We start from the raw sequence: 27,714 nt of genomic DNA, 5'->3' as shown, positions 1-27,714 counted from the left end.
CGTTGCTATGATATTGGTTCATATCACGGGCAAGAATAACCCCAAAGCAATACAGACACAAACCATGCAGAAAGCTGCAAAAACAAACAAACAAAAAAAATACTGGTGGATGCCATTGCCAAGCTTTGAAAGCCAACAGCACAACTTTCCTCATAAGAAGTAAGGGGAAAAAAAAAAGCAAGAAAACCTGCAAAAATAAGCTCCCAGGCTGCAGGCCTGTTGAATTCCACTGGGAAAACCAAAAGGAGCGCGTAACACCCACCACTTCAGATAAGGTTAATTCTCCATCTCCCACCCACGTACCCGGGCATCACTTACAGCCTCTATGGGTGACACAAGGGAAGATACGGGCTACAGAAGCACAGAGCGCTATTATTAAATGACAAAACACACAGAGGAAGACTACAGCATCCACAAACTTGATTTAAATAATTTCTCATGGGAGAAGATGACCTGTGGCATCTTCAGATGCCAGCTGAAATTGAAGAGTTTATTCCTGCATAACCTTGGTGTAAATCCGTTTCTGACCGTCCGGCTTGGCTCCCCAATAAAGGTGTTCAGGCAACGGGCCCAACACGGCCGGAAAACTGATTTAATCCCAGCAAGGTTGGGAGTTGATGTCTGAAACATCAGAGGGAAGGTTTGGGCTGGTTTGTTTTTTTTTTTTCTTTTAACCTGAGTTTATTTGATCCCTTTTTAAGCTGTTTTAACATCTGCGAATGTTTCCGAATTAGCTGTAAAATTCATTCTCTCATTTCTTTATTATAACACTAAGTAACACCAGAAAGCTGCCAATGAAAATACCTATTGCCTTTTACATTTTCGGATTACTGCAAACTTCAGGAACAATTAAAAATATACGGATAGCTTAAAAAAAAAAAAAAAAAAAAAATAGGCTCCCTGCCTGAAAGCAGATACAGCAAATCCTTAAGCACCTCTTTACGCACACAAGTAGCTTCAGCGCTTTTGATGGCGTAAGTTTGAGCCCCGTGCTCTGGCACGGGCAAGTTAATCGCCTCGAGCGGGGCCGTGCAGAGACCTTCCAGGGGACTCCGGCCAGGCGGCAGCGCTGAAGCATCCCATGGGCTGCTCGGGCCACGAGAAACCAGGGGAATAACCCAAAAAAGTCTTAAGAGAACACGATGGGGTGGCTCCTGGCCAGGACAGGTACAAGAGGACAGCGGGGACGAGCCCATCTCCGTTCAGCTCCAGAAAACATATACAACTCAGGCAGCAGATTTAGAAGAAAATGCAAAAAAATAAATAACGGGAGACGGGGAGCGAGGGCACGGGGCCAGCCGGGGGACACCACGCCGAGAGATTTCCTCTAATATAATTCCCTCTAACCTGGGTTGCTGGAAGCCCGTTAAAGCATCCAGTCCCCCAGTCCGGCCATTCCCGGGACATCTCTCTGCCGCATCCCATTTGCAGCACGCACCCACTTAGTGTCCCTGATACCTCTGACAAAAGTTATTAGCTGAGGAGTGATGCACACTGCACGTATATACGTGCATTTCTATACACGCAGCTGCCGTGCTAGGAAGAAGGAAGATGCCTTTGGAAATTAGGGAAAGAGCAATCCCCCTCCTGCCTCCAAAATGGGATAAAATAACCACGATAACCCAGGGAAAGTGGGGTGAAACCGTGCCTGTGCTGCCTGGCCGCTCGCTGGATCTGCCGGGATAGCTCACATCAAGCAAGGAACAGATCCCAGCATCCATTCATCATCGAATCAGGAGAACCTGCATCCAACTTTGTAAAGGGTGCTAATGGTTATTTGCATCCCGGAGGCAAAACCCAAGCTCAAGTACAACTAAAAACCAGGTTCCCGAGGCTTCACGCAGCACGAACAGCTCAGAGCACAGGCACCCTGCGCATTCATAGGTGCGCGTTTCCCATCAGGGAGTAATTTAGAAGACAAAATGGTAATAACTGTAAATATATCGATCATCACGTATTGACTGATAGAACCAGAAGGAGCAAAGCCAGCCCTTTCACGAACGGGAGCAGAAACAAAAGCCACCGGGGTGCACACTGGCCAGCCCAGGCAGGGCACGCCTGCACGCCTCGTCCGGAGCGCGGGATGCAAGCTGTGTGGAGAAAGGATTTAAAAAGAAATTCTTTTAATACAGCTCTGACAACAGGGTCCCTCTGATCCAAACACGGGAACAGGGAAAATGGACAACACAAAGTCGCACCAGCGTCCATCTCCACGCCAAAATCCCCGCTCTGAGAGCCAGCTAACCGGGGCGAGCTTGGTGTAATGAAAACACAGCTCCGTCCTGTTATCTTTACATCGAACACCCCTCGCTTGGATCACTGCTCAACTTCACATTTGTGGGCGAAGAGCTACGCGGAATACACGCTGCCTTAAACCCGGCTACACAAAACCATCCTGCTTTTACCAAGTAGCACTGTCTTTCACATAGCTCTAAACAAAACCTAACAGCAAATTTTAAAGAGTTGTAGGTAAAACACGTATCTCTCTCTCTCCACACATACTGGAGCTGTAAAATATATGCATCCATTAAAAGCCCATCTATTTATAAGGAATTTTATGCACTGTTTGGATCCGAAACCAGTGATGGCCAAGAGGCACCGAGTTAAACAGACCCACTCAACGCTCTTCTGGGATACGACAGAAGGAAAGTATGCTGAGTATCTACTCCATCAAAAAAAAAAATCAAAGCACCACCTAGAAAATCCAAGCCCTCCTATCCCCAGATCACAGCTGCACACATGCTACAAAAGGAAGGCGTTTTCTTAAGCAAGACCAGATTAAACCAGCAAAACCCCAGAAGGACCAAACAGGAGAATTTTGTCCCATCTGGTGGGATCGGCAGCGTGAAATACAAAACATCGGATAGTTTGTCACTGTCGGCTTCCAGACAGGGAGATCCAGGGATTTCACTGCTGCATCGGCTGCAGCTGCACGGGTCAGAGAAAGCGTGAGCCCGAGCAGCGATACCACATCTGGCAGGAGGGCACATCTGCCTTCCGACGCCACCAGCTGTCCCCAAGGCTCCCGACTAAATCCTTCGCTGAAAGGCTCAAATAGAGGCAAACTGTTCGCTGCAAAGGCCGGGGGAGAGGATCGGGTCAACACGGGGTGGCTCCAGCCCCAAGGGGTGACCATGCTGCACTGACCCCAAGGGCATGAGCCCCCCGAGGTGTGACGAGGCTCTGTGGGGCGAGCACCCCATGGGGGGACGGCAGTGCCCCAGCTCTGGGGGGTGCACTCCAATATAGGGTATCTGCGATGCACCTGCCTGTGGGGCAAGTGCCCCTACAGGGAGCTTGCAATGCACCAACCCCAATGGGGTGAGCACCCCAGTGCCTATGGGGCGTGCAACCCTATGGGATGACAGCAATGCACCAGCCCCTATGGAGTGAGCAACCCTATGGGATGACAGCAATGCACCAGCCCCTATGGAGTGAGCAACCCTATGGGGTGACAGCAACCCTGTGCAGTGACAGCGATGCACCAGCCCCTACGGAGCAAGCAACCCTATGGGGTGACAGTGATACACCAGCCACTATAGGATGAGCAACCCTATATGGTGACTGCGAAGCACCAGCCGCTATAGAATGAGGAACCCTATATGGTGACTGCGATGCAACAGCCCCTAAGGGCTCAGCGTCCCCCCCCCCCCCCGAAAGTGTGACCGCGACGCACCGGCCCCTACGGGGCGAGGGTCCCCATGGTGCCCGCTCCCCGGTGGGGTGACCCCACGCCCCGGCCCCACGGGGTGCCCCGCCGCCCCTCCCCCGCTCGCGGGCGGGCTGGCGGCGCTGGGTACGTTACCCGCATCCCCGCCGGGCAGGGCGGGCGGCAGCGTGGCCGTGTAGAGAGCCGCCACGGCAGCGCCCAGCGCCCCGGCGGCACCGCCCGCCCCGCTCCCGGCCCCGGCCCCGGCCCCGGCCCCCGCGCCCATGTGCGCCGCCGCGCCCGCGCCTTCCGGGTTCGGCCGCGCGGGGCGGGCGGGCCGTGCCACTCCACGGCCCCGCGGGGGGAGCGGCCCCGCCCCGCCCGCCTCCCCGCTGCCCCCGGGCAGCCACCCGGGAGCAGCCCCATCAACGGCGCTCGGATAGGGAACATGTAGGGCCGCGGGCCCGGTGGGGCGACTCAACGCGGCCTCCCGCCCTCTTCTCCCCGCCCCCCCCCCGCCTAGAGGAGTTGGTACAGCCGGAGAAGGCGGGGGGTGAGGGCGGCCGTGCGGCAGGGCGGGACCACCGCGCGGGGGGGGCGGGGCGAAACCACCGCGGAGCAGCGGGGCGGGGGCGAGGGACCGGGCCGCGGCCTTCCCCGCCTGCCCGGGGTCGTCCCCTCAGCGGGACCTGTCCCCGCGGCCTCCCGATACCGGGGGGGGGTTCGTGGCCGAGCAGGACCCCGGGCGCGCTGGGGAGGGGGCACAGAGGGGTTTGCCGCGATGGGAGGTGACGGTGCCTTGGCCAGGGCCTGGCCTGGGCCTGGGCCGGGCTGGGCCCGAGGCCTCCTGAAACACCAATATTTAAATTTGTTTTAAATACCGCACTCCCAGCCTGGCTCAGCGGCTTCTGCCCACTTCGGCCACCGCAGGCCCAGGCGAGTGGCCCCTCTTCTGCTGCTGGAGCTGGTGCCTGCGGGGCGGGTGCTGGGTGGGGGCACGAGGCCCAGCCCGAGGGCGCAGGCCGCGGCCCATCTCGCCACGCTTTACCTGCCTCACAGCTCCACGTACAAGCATGGCAGTACGCAGATAATAAAGATTTATGCCCTGAACAGGGTTACACGAGATGCTGGTGAAGAAAAGGATTGAAGGTGTCGCTGTATAGAATATTAAAAGCGGCGATTCCCGCTGTGGGAGTAGTTAAGGAAGGCAAATAGCATCCTGAGACTTACCGATAGAAGACTAAAACACATCCATGGAAATCATTATGGGATTGTACAAAAGAGCGGCGAGGCCAACCTGGAGAACTGAGACAGATTAAAGAGAGGCTTTTGAATACAAATGAAAAAGGTATAGAAGAGGGTAACTAGGATAATAAACAGCCTTATGGATTAGATCTAAGTGGAGACATTAGAAAATTAGGTTTGCATTTATTAAAAAAAAGAGCAGGATTAAGGGTTGACACGACTGAAAAACTGCGCATCATGTTGTGGGGACTGGAGTGGCTGGTGCCGAAGGACCCTTTTGAAACAGCCGGCACAAAACCCCCAAAGGGGCATGAGCCGAAACCAAAAAGGGTATTAAGGGAATTTAGAGAAGGTCTTTTTACACACTCCAGCCAGTACGTACAGAGACAGCAAAAGAAGCTGAAGTTGCGACCCACCTAGGAGTTAATCGGGTTGCTTGAAGGAACTGGTGTTTGAGGGTATAAACACCAGCTGAAAAACGGCTGAGCTCATGTGGCTGCCTTCCATCCAGAAGGCAACCGCTTGGCTCTGTGGTGACCAAGTGAGCTTCAATATACTCAACTCATTGGCAGGTTTCTGCCGTTATTGGCTGAGGTTCATTGGGGAGAAGAAAAAGATACGTTGCAATCCTTCGCCAGCCATTGTCACTATGGTAATGAGAGGGGTCATTGTTCCCGCACCCGTTGGGGTTGCTAAAATGTAATTTTAGCAGCAAAGTGCACAATCTGTGTGTGAAAGCAGGCTGGTGGCGAGGCTCTTTATCCGAAGCGTGGCTTTTTTCTTTGCGGTATTTTTCTTTCTTTGTATTTAACTTGGAAAAGGCATCCAACAACAAATGTTAACCATGACTGATTACAATTATATTGATGGGGGAGGTAGCAATTTAAAGGCAAATATCGAAATGTGGAAGAATGGCTGGTAATAATATGGTAAGGACAAACTATTCTTTAATTGTCCTGCAAGTTGTTTTATACCTTTGTCATGCAGAAACTGGAACTTTTAGGGTGCCAGTGACAAAGTACTTTGCTGTAATATGGTAGGGCAGGCTCACAACAGCCTTTATCTTATTGAATAACTGCCACCCTTTCAAAGGCCAGGATTACAGACACACTTTATGTCGGCACAAACACTTTGGAGGGTGCATTTACATTTTTCTTCTGTAAGCAGAAATCTATTAATTCTTGAGATTTGATTCCCGCTTCTTCGCCAGGCATGACCCAGGGGTCTGACCAAGACAAGAAGGACATGCAGACCCTCTTTTTTTGGTTTGGTCAGGGCCAGGCAGATATTTTTTAACTGTTTTCATTCGTGCTCTGGAAGTTGAGAGTTGTCCAAACCCGAGTTAGATTCACCTCGCCGCAGAGCAACGCACGGCGACCCTCTGGGCTTTCTCAAAGCCTTGAGGATGGGCTCAACAACAATAAAAACAAAATACTGCTTAGAAAAAAACCACACTAGGGCAAGTGGAAAGCATTTGAAAGATGGCCTTGTGCTACACATATTGATTTATTAAAAATAAATCCCTGGAACTTGTAGCACGAGAGCATACTCTAGTGGCAACTGAGCAAAGAAAGTGTTCATGGTTTGTGCAGTGTCTTGATGGTGAGACGCCTCCCACCTCGCATGGGAGGCTTATTCTATCTCCTCCTGCTTCGTGCTCTGCGCTCAGCCCGACAGGAAATACCCAGGGCAGGCAGAGAGAATAAACAGGAACTTCTAAAGTAATTTAAAAACACAGCTTGAGAACATATCTCCCCAAAATGGCTGTGTATTTAGAGAGTTGTCTTTTCACCAGGCTCTATTGCAGATTTTCTCCTGAGAGACACAGTTTAGAGGAGGCAGGAGATAGGAAAAGGGAGAATAATACTTAAAGCAAATTCTGTTCACCCATGGCAGTGTCATTACAAACTTGAATGAGCACAGTTATTGCAAATAAATAAAAACAATAGACCAGAACCAGTTTTACATAAGAAAATACTGAAATACTGTTCAATTAGTCCTAAGCTTTAGTTAAACCTTTTCTTTTGCCCATCAGGTGATAAGGTTAATACAGAAAGCACTCAACTGCTGTACTTGTGTAACAGCAGTCAGCATCCATTTAATGAACTTACGTGTATACACATTTAGCAAAGCTTCAATATTGTCAGCGCTGGGCTGGCGCAGAATTTTAATGGCAAAGTAGCCAGCCCGGTCTTCATCGTAAACAATATCCCCATGTAAGGAAAGCGTGTCCTCATGGGGACCATTAACAATACAAAGAAGCACGGCTTCTATATTTAAACAAGAAGTTTGGCAGTATTTCCACTGACGATATATGCCTGCCTGCAAAACACAGAAAGGAAGATTACGCTACTTTTATTTGTTCTTGAGTGGCTTGAATAAGCTGCATTTTATGACTTCTTGGGGTTTTTTTGCAGGGGGAAGACCAGGCTCGTATCCCATGTTTACAGCAACATGACTGCAGTAGCTAGACACGGTGCAGAGGGATCTTCCAAGTGGAATAAAGTGGAGTAAAAGCACACTTGCTCCAGCGAGCATCCCTCTGGCCCTGATCATGGGGCTCTCACTGCCCCATCCTGCAAGTGCCTCCGGCTGCACCCAGCCAGGCTGTGAGCGTGGCCCAGGATGGGCCACCAAGGACAGGTTTGGATGTGGCTGGTCACCCAAAGCACGTGGGGACCTGGATACGCCACAGAGGTGGCTGCTTGTATTCACCCTGGCCATCTAAGGGACCGAGCTTCATGCGATTGCACTCTATGTCCGCTGTGACACCCCCAGTGCCTTGTGAACCCATCAAAATTCAAAAGAAAGGTAAAGGTCTCCCAGATGTTATCATAGTCACGGCCTTTTATTGCAAAGCTGGGCAGAGGGGAGATACCCAAATCAGCGTGCGCAGTGGGAGGGAGGAGGAACCCAGCTGTAACTGGGGCTGCTGGCCGGGCTATCCGCACAGCCTGGCCGCTAGCATCTTGCTGGCTGTCCTCTGACGTGGGGAAGGGGACCCTGGGGTGGTTGTGGTTGGAGGGCTGGGGGGATTTAGGGGCTCAGATCCATGGGAGAACAGACTTGGTTCCACCACTCACAGGACAGTTTGTTCATTATTCAAAAATCAGTTTCATTTTCTTCCCCAAATGAAAAAATAGACTGGACTAATTTCCCCGTGCAGATCTTGTTTCCCACGATTTTGCAACTTTGTAAGACAGGCTTTATTGTCTTGCAGAAGACGTCCAGTCCCTGCCTCCACCGGTCTTCGTGGCCTTCCAGCTGATTTTCTGACACTGAGCAGTCACAGATCCCATTTGTCTCAGCTGGTTTTCCCAGAACTCTGACAATCAGCTCTATGTTTTCACACCTGATTTCCTTAAACTAATATTATTTATTTATCCACATGCCTTTCTGGCAGACTCAGATCTGGTGTCTGATCTGCACAGTGACTCCACAAATGTGTTAGAGACCATCTTGTCACGAGTGCGGCTGATGCACCACATGAGGGCCCCGTTCCCTTCATCCCTGGACTGCTGAATTACTCTGTGATTAGTATTTGCAAGAAAGGAACACTTCTTACCACCGCAAAACACATTTAAATGCTTTTAATCCTTCTTTTAATTACAGGTGTAGGACATCAATCGCCATCTTGTGCCTTGGTGGCCATACTCACAGCCTGGCCCAAGAAATGCTCAAACGCAGCATGTAGCTGAAGACCTGCAACAGCAGACAGTGCTCAGGGGTCTCCAGTGGTTCAAACTCTCCTTTCTTCACCTACGTTTGAAGTTCCAGTGAAACTCATCAGATAACTCATTTAGGTACGAATTTTTCACGTTACATCCAGTCTTCTTTGTTTCATTCCTATTTATTTGTGATCAGATTGTATCAGCTGAGGGTCAAGCTCAGGGAATTTGAGCAAAGGATGAGTGTCAAGCAGGACAAGAAGTGCACCCTCCATATTCACTCTCCTTACCTGGGTTTACCAGTGCCTTCTTACCTGGACCTGCCATATCTTCATTGTGTTCTTGCATTGAACAAATCACCGATGCTGCTACCTGTGGTTAAGCTGCCATAAGTTGTCTTTTAATCTAGTTGGAAACTGATGGAGCTCCAGAGTCAGTTCAGAAATCTGTGTTCTCCCATAAGGTCTTTGTGTTAGTCTCACTATGGCAAGGTTGTAGTAGGAACCTTTTCTCCTCCAAGCAATTCTGCGGAGATGGGGTTACTGGCCAGGACTGTTACGTGTTGATATATGGCCAAAATCAACCTGTGAAGATGCTGAACAACGGCAGGTAGTGTAGAACTGCAGGAGAGAAGGTGATCTAAGATTCACTTCAGCCAAGGACTCCCTTCTTTTCATCAGTAGTCTGCTCCACAAAGAAGCGGTTCATGTCCCATCGCCAGGCATGTGCCTCCTAGGAGTAAGGCAGTGAGAAGCCTTATATATAGGCAGAGCTAGGGCTGTGCTTATAACCCATCTCCGGAGGCGTATAGCCCTGTATGCTCCTACAATTGCAAGTTAGAGCTGCTGCAACTTTGAACTCTGAGGTGACAATGCTGCTAAACCTTCAAGAGAGGGGACTTGCAAGGGTCTCCCATTTTCCCTATATACAAGCAGCCCTGCTGATGTGAGGTCGTTTAGAGGTGTGTCAGCATGCAGGACATGCCATTTCTGGGATAGTTTGTGTTACCTGGAGAGCTCTAATGTAATAAATCCAAATTTTGGAGGAGAGGGGCAGGATTTTGAGTTTGTTAGGCTGAGTGGACGGGTTGGCTTTTCCTAGGCCGACTAGGAGCAGATCTCTGGCTCAGCCCTCTTAGTCCTTGCTGCAGCGGGTGGCAGTCCTAGAGATGGTATTTTTATTACACAGGAGCAATAAGTTTTCTCTTACGTTCTCAGTAATGGCTGAACCATTTAAGCATAAGTTTCCCATAAAATTCAGGCTGGGTCAGTGAGATTCTCCATAGCTTCAAAAAACAAGCTTTGGCCAAACCTCACCCACTGTATGCTGGTGGCTGAAAGGAGTATGTCCGAGCTCAGCAGTTACATATCTGTGGGTGGCAGCACCATCCCCACAGCTCAGATGGACATCTGCCCTCTGTACATGCTCTTCCAAGCAAAGCTCCTGAACATGCTCCATCCACTTGTTTCAAGGTCTGTACAGGTCCTGCAGTTGTTCTTAGAGGTCAGGAAGCACAAAAGCAGAATCAAGATATTTTGGCTCCATCTCCATTTCCTGTAGAAGGCCAGGCTAGGAAACAGATTAAATGGATTACATTAAATCCAGATTAAATCCTGGCGTATACCCAGACCTGACTTGCCCATTCACATTGCAGTTGCTCAGTGCCCATGTGGCTAGAGCATTGCATGAGCAGTCCATGTTCAAGCTAGTTGCCTTGTGGAAGATGTTGTAGGAAGGACCCCAAATTCAATTTATATGCCGGACTGCAGCTGTGGGATATCACCATGAGGAGACCATGGCCCAACATCAGAAGACCAGATGAGAGAAGCACACTGTGCCCAAGCTTTCTACATCACAAGTAAGGGCACAACTGAGCACATTTTAAAAGACAACCTGAACCCAGGTCTCCTCTCCTGGCGTGCCCCAAAGCTTGCTTCAAGCTTGCATCTAAACATCAGCTGGTAACCTTACAGGATAGCCATAAGGTGATCTGGGGTATGGGCCAGGTTCAAATACAACCTGGATCTCCTTCACAGGTGCTGCCAGAGCTTTTCCTGCTGAGGCTGAAGCAGAGGGACGCACCGGTTTCTGTATGTCAAGGTCTCAAGAGTTAGAAAACCAGCACAAAACTTCAGTATGCCCCGCTAGGGCATGAGTGTTACAACAGCCTTTACCCAATGCCTGTGGCTGGATTTTGTTATTTTTTTTCCACAGGTCGTGCCTCACTTGATGCATAGGATGGATGGTGATTTGGAAATAAATCAGGGAACATTTTCATAATCAAAAAGAGCTGATGAAGATGCTGGAGGCTCTAAGGTGACTGAGATGAGGGGCTGCAGACTGGTCAAATGAAAGGGGGAACCAGTACAGAGTCCCAGTAAATTGTCACATGAATGAGGCTTCCCAGGGAGGGAAGTGGGACAGTCGGACTGGTCCCATTAAGATAGAAGACTTCCAATCTGGCACTGCCTAATCTCAGATTTGAGGTGGAGTGATCTTGCCCTGAGCATCTTTTTAACACCAAGTAGCTGTTGACAATCAATCACATGAAAACAACATTTAACATAAAGCAAGAGGTCAAGGTCTTTGCAGAATATAATGATGTTTCCTAAAACTGTTATTTCAAGGGTGGATAAAAAGAAACTATATGTACTTAGGGCACTTCTTGAGACCTTCAAAACCTTCATGTTACGTTAACTGAAGGGGAACAGCTTCTACAGCCTCCTCTTCCCCTCTCTTGCCCAGGAGGCAAGAGCCCAGGACTACAGTGTTACACGGTCAGTAGTCACTACAAAGTCTGCTTTTGTGTTAATGTGCCTGATGTTGCCACCGCTTATAATTTGGAAGCCTCAGACTTCTCCTCCTCTGCTTTCTGTGACCTGGTATTTTCAGGCTCCTCGCAAGTCAGAATGAGAAAAATGCATCTCATTTTTCAAAGGCCAGAACTGCTGGTGCAGAAAATAGCTAAGTTCTGGGGACTGAGCTCTGCTTCTGCCTTCATTGGGATAAATCCAGCATCCCTCACTGCCTTCAGCTGATTTACTCCCCATTTGGTGTAACCGAAAGCAGAATTCGCTTCTTGCTGGTTTTCGATGGCATTAAGGCCTTTAAAGAAAATCCTGCAAAAAGATTTAGGCGCAAACAAAATCTCCTGCTTTCCACGAATCTGTCTGAACTTACACTGCGAAAGGAAACACAGAGGAACAGAAGCCTCTTGCAGAGGACGGGGGACTCTCTAGCAGGGTCAGCTGTGCATATATTTACACATGATATTAGCAGGAAAAAAGACAAAATGGGTGCATCGTGACCCAAGGTGGTCCAAATGTTCTGCGCTATCATTACTGCTGGGGTCAAAGGCGCTGCCGGTTGGTGACTTGATAAGCATGACGAGCTAACAAGCGACAGCTTAATCAGCCCAGATAATTCTTCTGCAATATATGAGATAATTACACCCTTTTTTCTGATTTTTAGGAACCTTGTGGATTTTTTCACTCATAAATATGAGATAATGCTGTACAACTTGACCTTCCCAAACAAAGCTTTTGCAGAAAGCAGTGTAATATCCACCAGTTGTTCATGAATATAGCTATCGGCTTATCTAGGCTGGTTTTTTGTCCACTGGAGCTGACCGACTGGAAAGAACACTAGGAAAACTGCAAGAAAAACCTTTAAAATTCATTTAATTTTTGTACACATGGATAAAACCCATCAGGTTCTGAGTTCAGGAAGTCGCTCCTGTTATTTTCTAGGAGACACCAAGGGCAGGATGGAGGCATCCGCAGGGTCTCGTCTTTCATCTTCCCAGGAAGGACCCAGCTCCGCAGCACTCCTGGGGAAGGAAGCTCTCCCCTAAACATCGTAAGCCTTGCAGAACCCATCCCTTCACCTGGCACTTCCTTCCCCCACCCCGGCCAAAATCACACCTCTGAGAGGCTGCCAGTAAGGCCCCCCGAAACAGCCGTTCTGCCTAGAGTCTGGAGACAAAGAGATGCCATTCAGACAGCCCCTCCGTGTTAAAAAAGGCTGTAGCAGAGCAGGAGGAAGGCAGGACAGTCTGTGGACTCCAGGGTGGCCGCCTTGAACCGCTGCGTTAGTCCTGCACTCCAGACAAGATGTGTCAGAAGTCCAGATTGGAGGGTGGGGGATATCCTGTCTCCCACCTCCTTTGGCTCGCTTGAATTTCTCCCGTCTTGGGCCGGCTGGAATTAAAATAGAGTCAGGACCGCGCGCTGCCAAATTCCCTCGGTTGCAGTCAAATAGGAACGGCTGCCCATCTCCGCCCCTCGCTCATTTGTTTGTGCCTGTAATAACTGGATTTCCCAGCTGGTCTCCCAGCCCAGGACCTGCTTAACTCCAGTGAGCAAACACGAGTAGGGGAATTCGGTCCAAGCAGGCAGGTGCAGTGGCTGGATAGCTTGTGGATTTCCCTTCTGCCGCGAAACAACAGTTACTGCACATATGTTGCAAAGATAAGCGTTGTTTGCCATCGGTAGAGGAAAAGCCAGAGGCTCTCTGCAATTTGGGAGTCTTGCTGTCAAAGAGATGTGAGAGTGAAAGGTGTGTGTGAAAATAGGGGAGGATGCTCTCTCAGCAGCCGAGGAATAAAAGATGAAGCATTTTGGCTTCGGCTTCTTGCAAACAGGGAGCGCATCTGCCCCAGAGATGGTGGGTGCGGAGTTACATCTGTGTCCAGCACTGACAGGAGCATTTCTGGAGTGTTAGGCTCAGGTTAGGCTTCCCAAGGAGACTTGTTAAAACATAGGAGAGGTCTAAAAATTGCTGTAAGCACCAGTAGGGGTGCAAAAACCCCTTCACAGTTCCATTTAGCAATCTACAGCTTAGCAGAGAGGAGGGTAGGCGGTAACTTGACCGTGGTCTGTAAGTACCCCATGAGGAGAAGATTTCTGACACTGGAAGGCTGATTAATTGAGCGGACAAAGGCGAAGTGAGCCTGAAGTGCTAAAAGCTGCAATTAGATAAGCTACACCTAGAAGTAAGGTGAGTGGTTGTGAGTGAAGGGAATTAAACGCTGGAGAAATTTGCCTGGGATGGCAGACCCTAACTCCCTCCTCTGCGTGGTGATGGCCACACACACCTCTTTCTCCTCTTGATGTTCCCTGTTTCTTTTCTAGCTCCCTTTTGTCTTTTCCAGGGAATGCGGGGGACGTTAGGGCTTGAGATGACTTAAATGTCCCTCAAACCATGTGTGGAGACAGAGACAATAACAAACAGCCCAACAGAAGGTCCAGGCCAGCAGGGTTCAGTGCTTACCCGTCAGGATATCCCAATTCCCAGACCAGCTGGGAAGACTTGGCTTTCCACTAAAGCATTTGCTTTAGGGATGGAGACTCCAGATTTCTTCCCTGTCCCATGCAATGTTTCTGAGGGACTAAGACGGGCAGAGTGGTCCAGCCCCAGATAGAACAGATGATCTGTGTATACGACCAGTGCCACCAGTGGCACTGGCCTTATTCCACCCTGTAAAGCAGCATCCGTTCCTGAAGTCCATGGAGCTCCAAGAGGCCAAGGCTGGGAGGAGAATAAGACCTGTTTCTAACAGCCTCTAATCCCTGCACTCCATAATCAGTTTTAAAATGGCCATCAAATCTTCCCTCTGCCTCTAATTGAAAAAGTGATGTCAGCAGTAATCTGCTGCCCCAATTTATCTCCATTTATTTGGGCAGTTTGGGCTAATGCATTGTTTCATAAACATATGCTTTAACGCAGCCGTGCATGCACATGCACAAAGAGAAAGCTCTGAATGCGCTGCACTAGTTACAGAGACTAATGCCTTAAATATTACTTTTAATACTAATGTCAGATTATTAAAAACATAATCCATTCTCCTGATTGGACCTAATGTAAGCAGGAGGATAAGAGGGCTTCTATCCATGCATTAACACATTTCATGGAGTGTAAAGCCACTTTCTTCCTCTTAAAACATAAGGTCAGGAACTAATAGAATCTGTGCTTCAAGTGGGTTTTTTTAAAACATATTACATAGAAAGTTTAGTGAAAGTTAATCTGACAATAAGTGTCGGCTGGAGCTGCGTGGGTAAACAAGAAATAAATGTAATTCACAAGCAATTTTTTCCTGTTAAAAACCTATCTATCTGTGCACTTTAAAACATTTATGTTTAAATAGAACAGAGACCAGCACTAAGAAGCACTCAGCTCAAAGCAGCTTTATGTAAATGTGTCGTAAGGGACTAAAGTAAAGTAAGCTACCCAAATCTCCCAAAGATAAAGGGAGAAGGGCTCTGACCCCGTGTGAATTCTCCCCTCATCCTGACCACGTGCCATTCCTGGGATTCATTCCCTTTCCCCCTTCTCCTGCACCTCTCCGTGGCAGTGTTCTCCATCTCCCTCCGGGCTCCCTCACAAATCTGCTTCGTGCCCGGCCAGTGCTGGGGCTCAGGGATGGTTTGGCAGTGGCGGGGCAGCGTTCTTGGCACCCCGGTCCCGACCAGCAGGTCTGTCACCTCTCCATCACACTCAGCCTCTGCCAGCCTCCTCCTTGCCAACCGCAGGACCTCCTCAGCCACGCGTTCCCACTGTGGCGGACTGGGTTGTTTCCAAAACCAGCCCCCATCTCCCATTTCCTTTGCCCAACCTCTGGAGAGCAATTTGAAAAGGCCAAACCGGGTGCCGAAGCAAAGACAATATCCACAAAGGGCTGATTTTTGCACAGGACCCGCAAATTTGGCAAAACCATCATTTTTAAGCAGCCTCAGCTCTCCGACGTCGGCGGAGGCCAGGCAGCTGACCCTGCTGCAACTCATTTAATTGCTTATCTGGGGGTTTGGGGGGGCTGGCAGGCGATTCAGAAAGCAGGCTTTGGAGCGCAGAGCCGGGGTGACGGCCCTCCCCGGGGGAAGGCACGCAGCCAGCTGCCCCGCTCTGCCTCCTCCTTGCTCCAACAGTGCATCTTCTGGCCTGCTCCACCACCACCCTGTTTAAAACAGGAACCATTTGGTTCCCCTAAAATGGAAATAAGAGTCGCTGCGGGGGGTACCAGCTGCCAAGGGAGGGAGACGAGAGGGCAGCGGGCGAAGCAGGAGGTGGAAGCTCGCGCTGGCAGGCATCGGGACTTGGCCCCCGAGCTCCCAGCCACATGCCAGAGATTTAAGCTTCATAAACAGGCTCCAGCCACCAGAAAGAGATTGATGACATATGGATTTCATACATTCAGCAAATGAAAGAAAAGCTCTCTACGGCTGCATGGGATTAGCAGAATTTCTGTGCTGTTCCTTATAGCAAGAGTCCTGGAGGAGGGCTGCATCGCTGAGACGCCGGCGAGGGCGTGCATTCTAATATTTGCACCATCGCTACAAGTCACTTAGGGTCATACTTATCTCGATGGCATTGGAGAGGGCTGACACCCTCCAAGAGCCGGGCAGGAGGCACGGGGAGGGCATTGCATGGCTGGGACCACCCACAGGAAAGCAATAGGGATGGGGACCTGGAGGGAGTTCAGGTCCAAGTGGGTCCAGACCCTCCCTGTAATGGAGACAAGCAATTCCCCTCCTTGTCTGTCTTTCCAGTGGCACACATTGTGACTGGTCTTTCAGGCAGGTGCCCAAAGGTAGCTGGTATGTGGCACAGGTCCCTGGTACTGGCAGCACGGGGGCTATGTGGTGCTACGTTCATGGCCATGTGGCCACTTCTCAGTTGCCAAAATGAAGGTGGTGCCTTGTGAGGAAAGGCAAAGTGTTTGCTCGTGTGGCTGCAGGCTGTGCTGGGACTCAGGGGATTCGGGGCTCTCTCTTTTTAGGATCTCGCTGTCCCATCCCTACACAGGATCACGCAAAAGCATAGGGAGGTGGCTTTCCACAGGGATGGGGCCAAAAGCAGCAAAGGGGATGAAGGTCGACCCAGGCTGGCACAGCCTGCTTCATTCAGGGCTTAAATACGCTGCGTAGAGCCTAGAGAAGAAATAGCAGTGCAGAATATTGGAGGAAGGGACAGAGAGATAACAATAAGAGTCAAAATTTTGGCTTTTGTCCAGTTCCAAGGAAATGTGGAGCGAAGTGATTTGGCATTTCCCACCCTGTCATACAATTTAGGCAACACTTGCTGGTATGGAAATAAGTTGCTGATGCTGCTTTCTACCCAGCAACCTGCTACAAGTCCTTTGGCCAACTAATCTAGTACCACCAAAATCAAACAGCAGGACCTTTCACTCAAGAGGTTTGGTTTCCAGAAAAAAACCTTTTACCTTCAGATATCCTCAGGACGCGACTGTTAACCCTGTCAAACATCATGCACCAGTTCATGAGCAAAGTCACTAAAGAAGGAAGAACAAGAAGTAAAAGAAAAAAGCTAAGAAACTGAATAGTGAGCCCCAGCCATCGCGTGGCCATGTTATTTTGGTAAAACAATAAGACAACGCTTTGAAACAACTAAGAATCGGTTTGTGAGTCTGATGGTGGTACAGAGCAGGAGGGAGCTGCTATCTAAACCCCTGATGTGGCTTGTGTCCTTAGCAGAAGCTGAGCACGCCTCGGGGGATCAAAAATCCCTATAAATGGGAATTCCTTGGCCATCTATAAGGGTATGATTTTGTCATGGCAGCCACAGGAGCCATGAATTTGAATTAACTCCATGAAATCTTACAAATGGATGGAGAAATACCTCTAATTGGGCAGATTCTTTCTTTCATTTCCAAAAGATGGTGTCGTGCCATGAGCTGATGGCAGTTTAAATCAGAGGAGATATCACTCAGCAGGGAATTAGCTCTGGTAGCTGTGCCTGTGTCCAAGACAGGCAGCCAAGTGGGGATGTGGAATGAGTCGGGGAACGCAACCGAGGTCAGAACGAGATGTGGAAAATTTGAGCAAGAGCTCACCTTGGGCAGAGCAACATTTCAGCAATAGCAGATCAGTGACGGTGCTGGTTCTTAGCACCAATTAAAGAGAAAACAGAAATCGGAGCTCACCAAGGGGCAGTGGCTGGTCTGGCATTGCCAACTGGGCAATGTCACCGGTCACACCGGTGTGTGCTTTTCTGTATATGAAAATTTACCACGTTTGGCCAAATTCCAAGACTTCATGGGTGCAATTTCCAATTAAATACTTGACACCCTCTTGAACCTTGGTGCCAGTGAAACGATGGCATTCCTGCTGTGGCCGCTGCCCTCTGAGACGTCGGTCGGTAACCATCAGCAGTGCTCTGGTGAGACGGTGATGGGTATGAACTCACAGATGGCAGGTCCAGCTGAGGGTCACACCTCCACCAGCTTCTCTGCAGAGTAAATTAGCACCTCCTCACGCTGTTAGTGAAAGATGTAGCTGTCTGTGCGTGCGTATGTGGCTCAGGCAGGTGTTCGTGACAGATATCTTACCATTTAAAAGCACTTTTAAGCCAAGTGCCTTATTTGGTATCGTTCCAGGGACTTTCCCCCCTCCTCTTACCTCCTCCGTGACATAAGCTAAAATTTACTGCTCTGAACCTGTAGCGGCATCATCTGCTGGAAACTCCCTTCTTCTTTACATTTAAGTGTCTCTTGAGCAGCGTCACCAGCGTGGCAAGCAACTGTGGGTTTCTTTTTCACCTTGCCTCTCTTTTGGAATACCCGGCACCAGAGACAATGTCACAACCTCTGTCCCCCTGATCCTTCAGCAAGATCTCCCTTATTCCCACACAGCCCAAATGGAGTGAATATTTCCCTTAGGAGAGCAGAATAAGGGCAGACAACAGCTTTATGTCTCGTATTTATTTCAGCAAGAGCTTCACAGCAAAGGCATGAAGCAGGGGCATGGTGGGACTTGTCATCCTCAATAGAGCATCCCATCCCTAGGCGGGCAGAGTGGGGCTAGGCTGGTGGTGAGATGCCCCCAGGGAACATATTGCCCATCTGAAGGGAAAGTAAGGGGTTAAATAATGATGGATAAAACCATGCCTGGCTCCTGGGCAGCCAAGGACACAGGAGTGGATGTGCAGAAGGGGAAAGCTCAGCACTTGGCTCTTCTGGGAAGACCAGCAAAAGCTTGGCCATGTTTGAGCCTTGAATCCTCACCATTTTAATTGACAGGCCATAGAGAGGAACTGATTGAAATATGTTTTCATTGCAATGTAGGTAAGTGCATTGAGATATTACCCTCTTACTCAAGGACCAGCTCTTGAATTCCTCATTTAGTTTGTGTTTAGCCTTTCTTTGCTTGCCTCTGGTTCGGTTTGGCTTCCTGGCTGTTGCATCGATTAATGTGTATAATTCTGTAAAGACTTGGCTAAAGCATTAATCAGAGTAGCCTGATGGACTGTGACCGATACATGAATGACCTACAGGAGGCCAAGGTGGTGGCACAGGACAAAGTGCCCCACAAATGGCCAGGAGGGATGGGGAGGAAGGGAGATCCCTCTGCCGAGGGCAGGGTGACCCCATGCCCTGTACAGGGAGGTGGGTGTAAGATAATACATCTTTGTTTTGACCTCCGTGTAAAAGGAGAGTCAGGAACATTTGTACTGACCCAGCAGGGTCTTCTTGTCCTTGTGCAGGAGCAGACGTGTTAACACCTCGTCCCGTGGATCAGTAGCGTGGCAGGACCAGGTCCTGTAAACAGGGAGGCTGGCTATGTCGCTGCCATCTCGCCGAGCCTGCGGCTGGTTTTAGGAGGCAAGACTTGCATTTGGCTCTCTGGACAGTACATTCACCAGCATGGAGGTCTCTGAGGTGGCATCACTGGGACCTACCACAGAGGCAGCCCTGTGGCTGCACTGTATGTCCCAGGAGCGTGGCAGTGGCCGCAACTGCTGCATTGTCCCCAGGGCCAATTCACCCTTCGCTTGTGGTCCTTCAGAATTGTCCTCACGGTGTCGCTCTCCTTCCATGACCACGGCCTCCTCCAGCAGACACCTAGATCCTACCAGCTTTCATGACCCAACTCCCTAACTTAGCTTTCCTGCTTGGAAGGTCTTCCCCATCTGCCCCTACCCGGTAGGGGTAAAAAGAAGAGAAGCAAAGACACTACCCATGAGAGGAGGCAATTTTGGAAGGCTATCAGGTGGGGCAGAAGGTGGACATTGCATTAAGGAGTGGTCTGTGTGACCATTACACAGCTAAATTATGGCAACTCGTTTGCATGTGTCATAGGGAAGGAGGCAGCTGGTTTATCAAGCATGGGAGCAGCAGGCTGGACAATATGAGAGGAGGATAAAAATCATCTGAAAACACAGGCAGCTGAAGTTTAAAACATTAACAAATTTGGCAATGTCTCCTGTTTAGCAGTTCAGTGAGTATTGAAACAAAATTGGGCCAGAAGCTAATTATGTGGAAATATTTCTATTTGCACATTTCACTGGAAGGCAAAGCGGAGAGTATAACTAATGTATCTCCACAACTGACAGGAATATTAAGTTTTCTGTCGCTTTGCTACCACGGCTACCTTTGTCAGCATGCATTCTGTCCTAGTTCCTATTAAGGTGAGAGCAGAATCAAACTCATTAATTGTCTGAATTTTAGATATGATAAGAATTTAGTGGTTGGTGTTAATTAAACTACAAAACAACTCCTCTTGCTGCGGTGTGCATTCCAAGTTGGAGCAATTAATTCACTCACTTAAACTGATCAAGATTTAATTACCATCACTCTGTGCAATTACTCCATAATTAAAGTAATTTGCTTCATTCCACTCGCTGACAGTGTCATTGAACAGCCATTCATAGTACCAAAAGAAGTGATAATTAACTTAAAGAACAGCTCAAGGCAGTTTTACACAGACTTTTAGTTATTCCTAAATATACCTGTATGGGAGAAAGAAGCCCATCACATAATACAGGTGCTTCCCTAGTAAAGGGTTTCAGATATTTTGTGGTCATTTTTTTTCAGCCAGCACACTGCAGCAGACCCAATTTTGGGTAAAGCTCTGTAGTTGTCACCAGACAACATGCCATTTCATACAGGCAAGCACAATAAAACCTGGATCCCTCCAGCAGTACAGATGTTCTCTGCCTGTTCCTGGAGACTCCTCGTTAGGAAAGAAACAAGATCCTCAGTAAAAAGCTCCCTCCACCCAGATAACGCTGCCAGCTCTTAGATCTTATCAAGTATCTCGTGACAGAGCAGCTGGGACCAAGGGAAGGCAAGAGGAGTCTTAGGGTTTTTAACAATCAGTGTTCTTAGTCCCCAGGTTTGTTGTCAATAGCTTGAAAGCTTGATGTAAACGTACTCCCAAAACTAAGACAAGTGAAGACAAGTTCAAAAAAAAAAAAGCATGTGACTCTGAAGCTAATCTCGTGTTTGGAGAGTGGTGGAATCTGGCTCAAGGTTTTTTTTTAACTTGGAGGGTTGAAGACGCTATAAATAAAACCTGATGGCCTTAGAGCTCACCAAGAGCATCTCCAGGAAACCTGACCTACCACTGTGACCGTCTATCAGCCCACCTGCTTCCCCCTTCGCTCTGTGCAGCGTCTTCACCTCCCATGGGGTGTCAATACTTGCAGCAGCTACCAGCACAGGCTATCGGCGTGCTTCACCAGCTGCCCTTGGTCCTGTCGCAGGAACACTGCTGGTGGCCACAAGGGCTAAATCAGTTACTCAACATATTTTCGATGGGAACTACAGTAGACGCCTGCTTTACCTTGTGTAAGGCACTGAACTTAGAACAAATGCCAGGCTAGAGCAGTCAGGAGTATTTTTGTATATACCAATGTCATGTTTAAAATAATGTTAAATATCTGGTCTTGGTGTTCATGGCACATCTATTCAGAACTCAATTTTGTGCTTATTTTGTGCTAGAAAACTATTTTGCTGGTAGAATTATTCCTCAAGAATTGGAAATGAATATTGCTGCCTGTTTTCAGAAAAGGGTGTTTGTACTCACCAGAAACCTCTGTGCTGAGCCACCTTCTAAGAGGTCAGACTTATTAGACCAGTCTAATCTTTCCCCAGTAACCTTGTAAAATGCCCATGCCAAGCTCTCTGCAGGACGGGCAGAGGAAGAGGCAGACATATCCATCTGTCCTTACTTTTGAAGGATACTGAGGCTGGAGTGGAAAAGACGACCTTCAACAGATTGTCCACCCATGTCAAAGTTAAGCCTTCTCAGCCCATGCACAGAAATCCAAAACATGACCTGTCACAACCATTTGGACCTGAAGTATGCAATATTTGTGCTGAATTTTTTTTCCTCGACACAAAAGTGATGTTAATCTAGAGGACCATCTCAAATAAGTGGAAGAAGCACAGTAGCTATTGAGGGAGCCGTTCACGAGTATCAGATCAATTGCTGTTATCAGCCTTTGCCAGGATCTCTGCTGTCTCCATCCAGGCAGACACACAGGAAAGATGTCACTTAATCTGAGCTCTCTGAAAATTAGTGGTCCAATTTTTGCTAAAAGTACAGATTCCCTCTTCTGGAAAGAGAGAAACACCTCTGGAGAGCAACTCCTGCCACTCTGAGAGGGGCTGAAGGTGGCTGGGATGTGTTGTCTCGTCGAAGAGCCCATCTTTCCTCACCAGCGTCATGGGGAAGCCAGGCCAGCTAGAGCTGACCGAGATGAATCCACCCCATACTTCGATAGGACCATCTGTCCATGCCCAGCCTCATCCTACAGCAAACACGACATCCTCAGTTTTCTCCTCGTCTGCACATTTCATGGGTGCCCTTCACTGGGTGCAGAGATGAGTGTTGAGGTGAATGGTAATGGTGGCACCACGAGATGTAGGACTTTCTCTTGTAGCCTGCACACATCCTCCTGGAGCACCCTTTCCCTTGCAGGGGACCTCAAGTGTGTGCATGACCCGCTCCAAGAGCACAAGGCACAGGGAGCAGCATCAGGTTTGGAGATCTTTCTTGTGAGAGGAGATGAAAGGAGATGGACTTACACAGACCAGGAAAAAAACCATCAGGGGCCCTAGGGTTGCATCTAAGCCCAGGTAAACATTAGGTGTCCTTGATCTGGTGGACAGTGTGGACCCCAAACCCACCAGATTCAACTCATCATGAATCAGCCTGGAAAAATGAAGTTTTCTAATTGTCAGAGCTGGCTGATTCTGATCAGAGCAGTGGGAAGAAAACAAGGTGGTTTAAGCAGAAGTCGAGCAGCCAATAAAGAGCATTGTGGTCCCTGGCTTCACGTGGCAGCAGGTCCCGCATGGTCCCACAGCCCTGCGACCCACTTTGAATGTCGTGGGGGCCCAGCAACTCCTCTGTTGGTGCTTTTCCATCTATTAATGCGATTAAAGCTGCAATTCTCAGCAGTGCGAGACCTCCTCAGAAAGCTGAGCTGTGCCATGAATTATTCCTACACCTGCACCGTCCATAAAGCTGAGCCTTTTGGTTGGGCTCCCAAAGGCTTGTTAGCCTTCTGTGACTCAGCAGTGGCTAAGTTAATGTCAGCTTTACCCAGGGGAAAATTTTCAATATTTCTTTTTACTTAAAAAGAAAGAAAAAAAATCCCAAACGTTATTTTTAAGCTCCTAAAAGAGCATTACAAAAGAATGAAGAGGAAGAAAAAAGAGACTATGTAAATATTGCTTACCAGAGTCCTTTCACAATAGTCAGCCACACAACAGAAATAGGTGGACATTAATTCATGCTAACCTTGCACACCTAAATACCATTAATTCATCCAAACTAATAACATTAATTCCTTCAAAAATGAGATTAAAGACAGGCACCCCTTGCAGTCATAATCTGTGGCTGATGACACTAAAATGAAACCTCCAATATACAAAGCTACCAGCAGAGCTTGCAGAATCTCATAAATTGCAGCTGGCAATACATAAATCCTCGAGACAATATACATTATTTTCCAGGGAGCGTGCCAAACACCAAGCAAAAAGGAAAGCAAAGCCATATAACTTCTCTCCCAACACAGGAGTTGTTGTCAGAGAAGCATGATGCCTCTCAGACCAACGCTTACCTAAATCTGTCAGGTCAGAGCAGGATTTAGGACACACGTCATGGGAACCACATTTGTTTTCAATTTGCAAACCCAGCTAGCAGAAACAAAGCATAACTCAGAGCTGGAGATGCCCTGATCTTCTGGCAATGGGTACTGACTTTGGGTACACCACCTACCCTCGCTGGTGGATATTTGAAGAGCTGGAAAAGGTCTTTAGCAGGACCTGCTGATGCCTCTGATGAGTGCTGAGATGGTGTTAGGGTGAGTAAGGGCTCAACTATACATTGCTCTCCCCAGGGCTGCATCCAAAGGCAGCTGTAAGTCAGCTAAAAGCTTTTTGTTTGATTTCAGTGGGTTTGGGCCATTGGCCTGGTGGTGGATTGCAAAGTGGCACCCTCTAAGGTCAGGCTTGGGTGGTGGTGGGTGAGAAATACTAGATAAGGTTAGCACAACTTCTCCGTCTCAAAGCAAATGGAAATCTGAGAGTTCAGCTCTCGTACTCAGGGCCAGAGCTAGCCCGGGATTTGCATCTCTCTGCTCACTTTCCATGTCTTCTCCTCTGCCTCATCCTTTCCCCAGAGGCACGGAGGAATGGCTCCTCAACCAGCTGCCATGTCCTGCCTCTCCCTTTCTCCCTCCTTTGCTTACTCCTTGGTGGAGATGTCCCGTTGTGCTTGTCAAGGGAAGTGCTGACCAGGGCTTAATGTGGACTTCGGTGATGGGAAAGCCCCTCATCTGCTCCTGAAACATCCTTTTGCTACTTCTACTACTCGTATTTCAAGTGCATGTATCTGATCCCAGTGCCTGGCTGAGCATCACCAGGGTCCTGTTTAGCTTGGTGTGACCCTGCCACTGAGGTCTGTCACACATCCTTTCTGTTCTCCCTGTTGTACCCATCGCATTCTTCTTTTCTTCCAGACTTGGGCAGAGGATTTCACTTGCATCCAGCAGGATGGGCTGCTAGACCACAGCCTTTGCCCCAGGGCTGCATTTGCCTGTGACAGCAAGAGGGACCGCTGCCCGGAGGGGGGCTGGATCCACAGCTTTGTGCTACCTACAACTGCATCTGCACTGGTCTAGGACTTTCACTGACTCCACCTGGAAAAAACAGAGTTGTGGGCAGGCCGGGGAGGCATTCACAAACTTGCAAATTCACAAATTTCTATATATTGCACTCAGAGGTCTCCAGTCTACAGATCATGGCCAGGTGGAGAGCAAGATCACTTACTAGTGCTGGGCCACAGAGACCCAGAGATGTTTGCAGGAGGCAGTGGGATGCTGCTTGCACCGCCGGCTTGCCCGGCAGCACTACCCAGGGCTTGTGAAGGACGGCGGCTGGTACCGCCGACCCTTTGAGGCAGCGCTGATACATCCAGAACACCGGAGGTATTATTTCAGATTAAGCCCAGATTAAGCCCATTTAATTTTAACTCAGATTAAGCCCCTATTTAGAACCTGGCCCTGTTTCCAGTGTAGCTGGGCTAACCCCCCCGAGGGGCTGTGAATCACTATGGCTGGGCATTGGGTACCCCCCAGCCTCTCCCCCCCATCCTCTTAACACAGACCAGTTAAAACATTGAGTTACTAAAATAAGGCTTGGCTTGTGAAAACTCATTTGAGAGTAGAGCCACACATGGCTTTAGGGATGGGGTTTAATGCTTCGTGGCTTTAGGAGGGACCCCAACGCCTGCTGCAGTCCACGGGGGTTTCGGGCGGACGTGAGCACTAAGGAGCTGCGCCGGTTTAATCTCTAAATAACGATGGAAGTGCAAGTGCGTGTATTACTCCAAATGAATGTATCACCTACACATGCTACGCTCTCTGCATATTTAATAACACAGCGCTTTCTCCTGCCCTGTGTTTTAAGAAATACTCCACAATCCATCAGTGCCTTTCAAAGAATAACTGATTTCAATGAAATTTAGGGAAAGAAGAGTTCTGGACCCATTCAGACTAGCTGGAAAACAGCAGTGGGAAGAACATAATCAATCTCACTCATTTTTTATTCCTATTTCTGTTACCAGGGCATCCGCAAGGTCCAAGTCTAGACCAGACCCGGCTGTCCGAGGAGATACACAACCCCCAAGACAAGAAAAATATCTCTATTTCTGAGATGTAACGGTGAAGTGCAGCACGTGAGGGATGCACGAGTGTGCACAGGGAAAGAACAAAATGCTATTTCTTCGACTGAGACCTACAAGGTTTCTTAAAAACCACGCGCCACAGCAAAGGCAGGCTTTGCAGTGCCTGTTTTTTTATTTGATAGATTTCTGGAGTAGCTCTTATTCTAATTTGCCCAACACAGCCTTCATCCTAACCCTGCATTGGGCTGTGATATTAGGCGACTGTGCGGTGTGTTTTCACGTCCTATTGAGTGGTTGTGTACTTCCCTCCCGCTAATCCCTTGTTAATGGACACTTTCTTTGAGCCAGCTGAGAACTGAGTTATGTTGTCTTTGTGCTTCTTGCAGATTTTATTACTTGGATATCTTTGTTTTCATTATTTTGAGATTTGGGGATTTTGTCTCTTTCCTTCAGATTGATTCGCGCGGTTAGAGACGGGCTGGCCTCCCACGGCTCCTGTTTGCATTTGATCTGGGAGCGGTGGGAGAGCAGCTTCTCGGCTGCAAATAGCGCAGTCCCGCACTTCAGCCGCTGAAGCCGAGAGAAGACCCGCTTTTGGCTTTCGCTGGAAAGCACCACTCACTTGCAAAACAAAAAATAAAGCGATTCCGCTGCTCCCCTTGCTGAACTGGGGTGCACTGGTTTTAACTGGGCTCTGCTTGCGGGTGCTAGAAACCACCCGCAGCGGCAGGGAGGCGGCAGCTTGAGCGGGCAGGAGGAGGGAGCCCCCCAACTCTGGACCCAGGATGCTGGGGGACCCTGGGAGCTTCCGAAATGTGGAGCCCAACGCTGCCGGAGCGTGTCTGGGTGCAAGCTGTCGTCATGTGGGGAAGCCAGCGGTGACATCCCCGGACACGGTACCCATGGCGGTGAGGATACACGCGCACAGCAGATTCAAGGGCACTACCCTGACCTTCAGAGGAGGGAAAAAGCACAGCCTGTGGAGATCCAGCAAAGCCACCGGCAGAAGGGAGACACACAATTAAAGACTCAGTCTTCCCAATCAACTTTTCTCCTTCTGACACAGCTCTGGGCAAGGAGCAGAGCTATACGACCGTTTTTTCATGTATATATAGTTTAGCCCCATCATCCTTAGGATGGGCACTAAGCCGGTCCAGGGAGGAAGGGCAGAGCAGTCAGGGTTGGCATAACTTGTGCAGTCCCTGGAGAGCTGAGGCTGCAGGCAGGGACCAGACAGGCCACCGAGGATAGGTGGGAACCAAAGCAATGTTGCATCGGGTTTTCAAGACAAGGCAGGTGTTTTTTGGTGCAGAAATCAGAAACTAACCCACAGTTTCAGGAGATGAGAGAAAAATAAAAACCCTCAGAGTTCAGCCAAAGGGACGTGTTTTGTGGGTGAGTTTCTCAGCTGGGGCAGCAGACCTGGTGCTGGTCACAGTGGAGCTGTGGCCATAATGTCCCCAGAGCTGAGGACCTGCTGTTTGCAGACCGGGAGCTGCTTCCAGCCAAATGCCAGAGCCCAGAAAAGTCCCGGCATGTTCAACGTCCCCACTTTGGCTTAGTGCCCTCTCCTCCAAAAATGAATCTGATATTTTGATGCTTCCTGATAAAAGTTACATCTGTCAAAATGACCTTTTGGTTAAACAGCGATAGCTGGCATTAATCCTATTATTTCATCACGATTAGTGTTGTTTTATCAATCCAACGCAGCTGCCATTTCATCTTCCACTAAGTGAATTGAAGTTCTCAGCTGGGGCACACCACGCTCTCAGATGTGTGAAACGCTGATAGCCACAACATGAATCACCCCTCCTTTTCCCTCCTGGGACCCCACACTTGACTCCATGTCTACGCTGAGATGGTCAGAAAAATCAGCTCAGCATCAAGAAAAATAATCTCTTTCCAGATCGTGGATGCATCAGATGAAATTCATGGTTATCTTTTGTGGTGCCCATGGCTCCTCGCAGCTAGGCAATGCGAGGACATTCGTTAACTTCTGCAAAAGGAAGAAATGTGATAGAATTGCTGATGTCTTAAAAGAAATAACAAATGAATATAAGACAGTCCTATTCCAAGACGGATTTTAAGGCAGATAAAGATGAGGGCTAAAGCATTTCAAATCCAATCCAACAAAGTCCTTAAGCACATGCTTTAAGGCAAGCAGAGGAATAATGCCATCAACTCAAAGGGGTTGTTTATCTGGTTATATTTATGAGGGCGC

At 48.9% G+C, this 27,714-nt stretch overlaps 1 protein-coding gene across 1 annotated transcript in view; it reads right to left on the bottom strand.

Annotated features, from left to right (window-relative positions):
* TMEM260 (transmembrane protein 260) overlaps positions 1–27,714 on the bottom strand; it is a 95,002-nt gene that overhangs the window by 31,227 nt on the left and 36,061 nt on the right. The window contains exon 2 of the mRNA XM_075152408.1: positions 3,806–4,041. Coding sequence (XP_075008509.1) covers positions 3,806–4,041 — 236 coding nt within the window. The remainder of the gene's footprint in view (positions 1–3,805; positions 4,042–27,714) is intronic.

This window comes from Calonectris borealis, chromosome 5 (genome assembly GCF_964195595.1).
Source record: "Calonectris borealis chromosome 5, bCalBor7.hap1.2, whole genome shotgun sequence".
In the NCBI taxonomy this organism is placed as follows: domain Eukaryota; kingdom Metazoa; phylum Chordata; class Aves; order Procellariiformes; family Procellariidae; genus Calonectris; species Calonectris borealis.
This window is presented reverse-complemented; position numbering and strand designations above follow the sequence as displayed.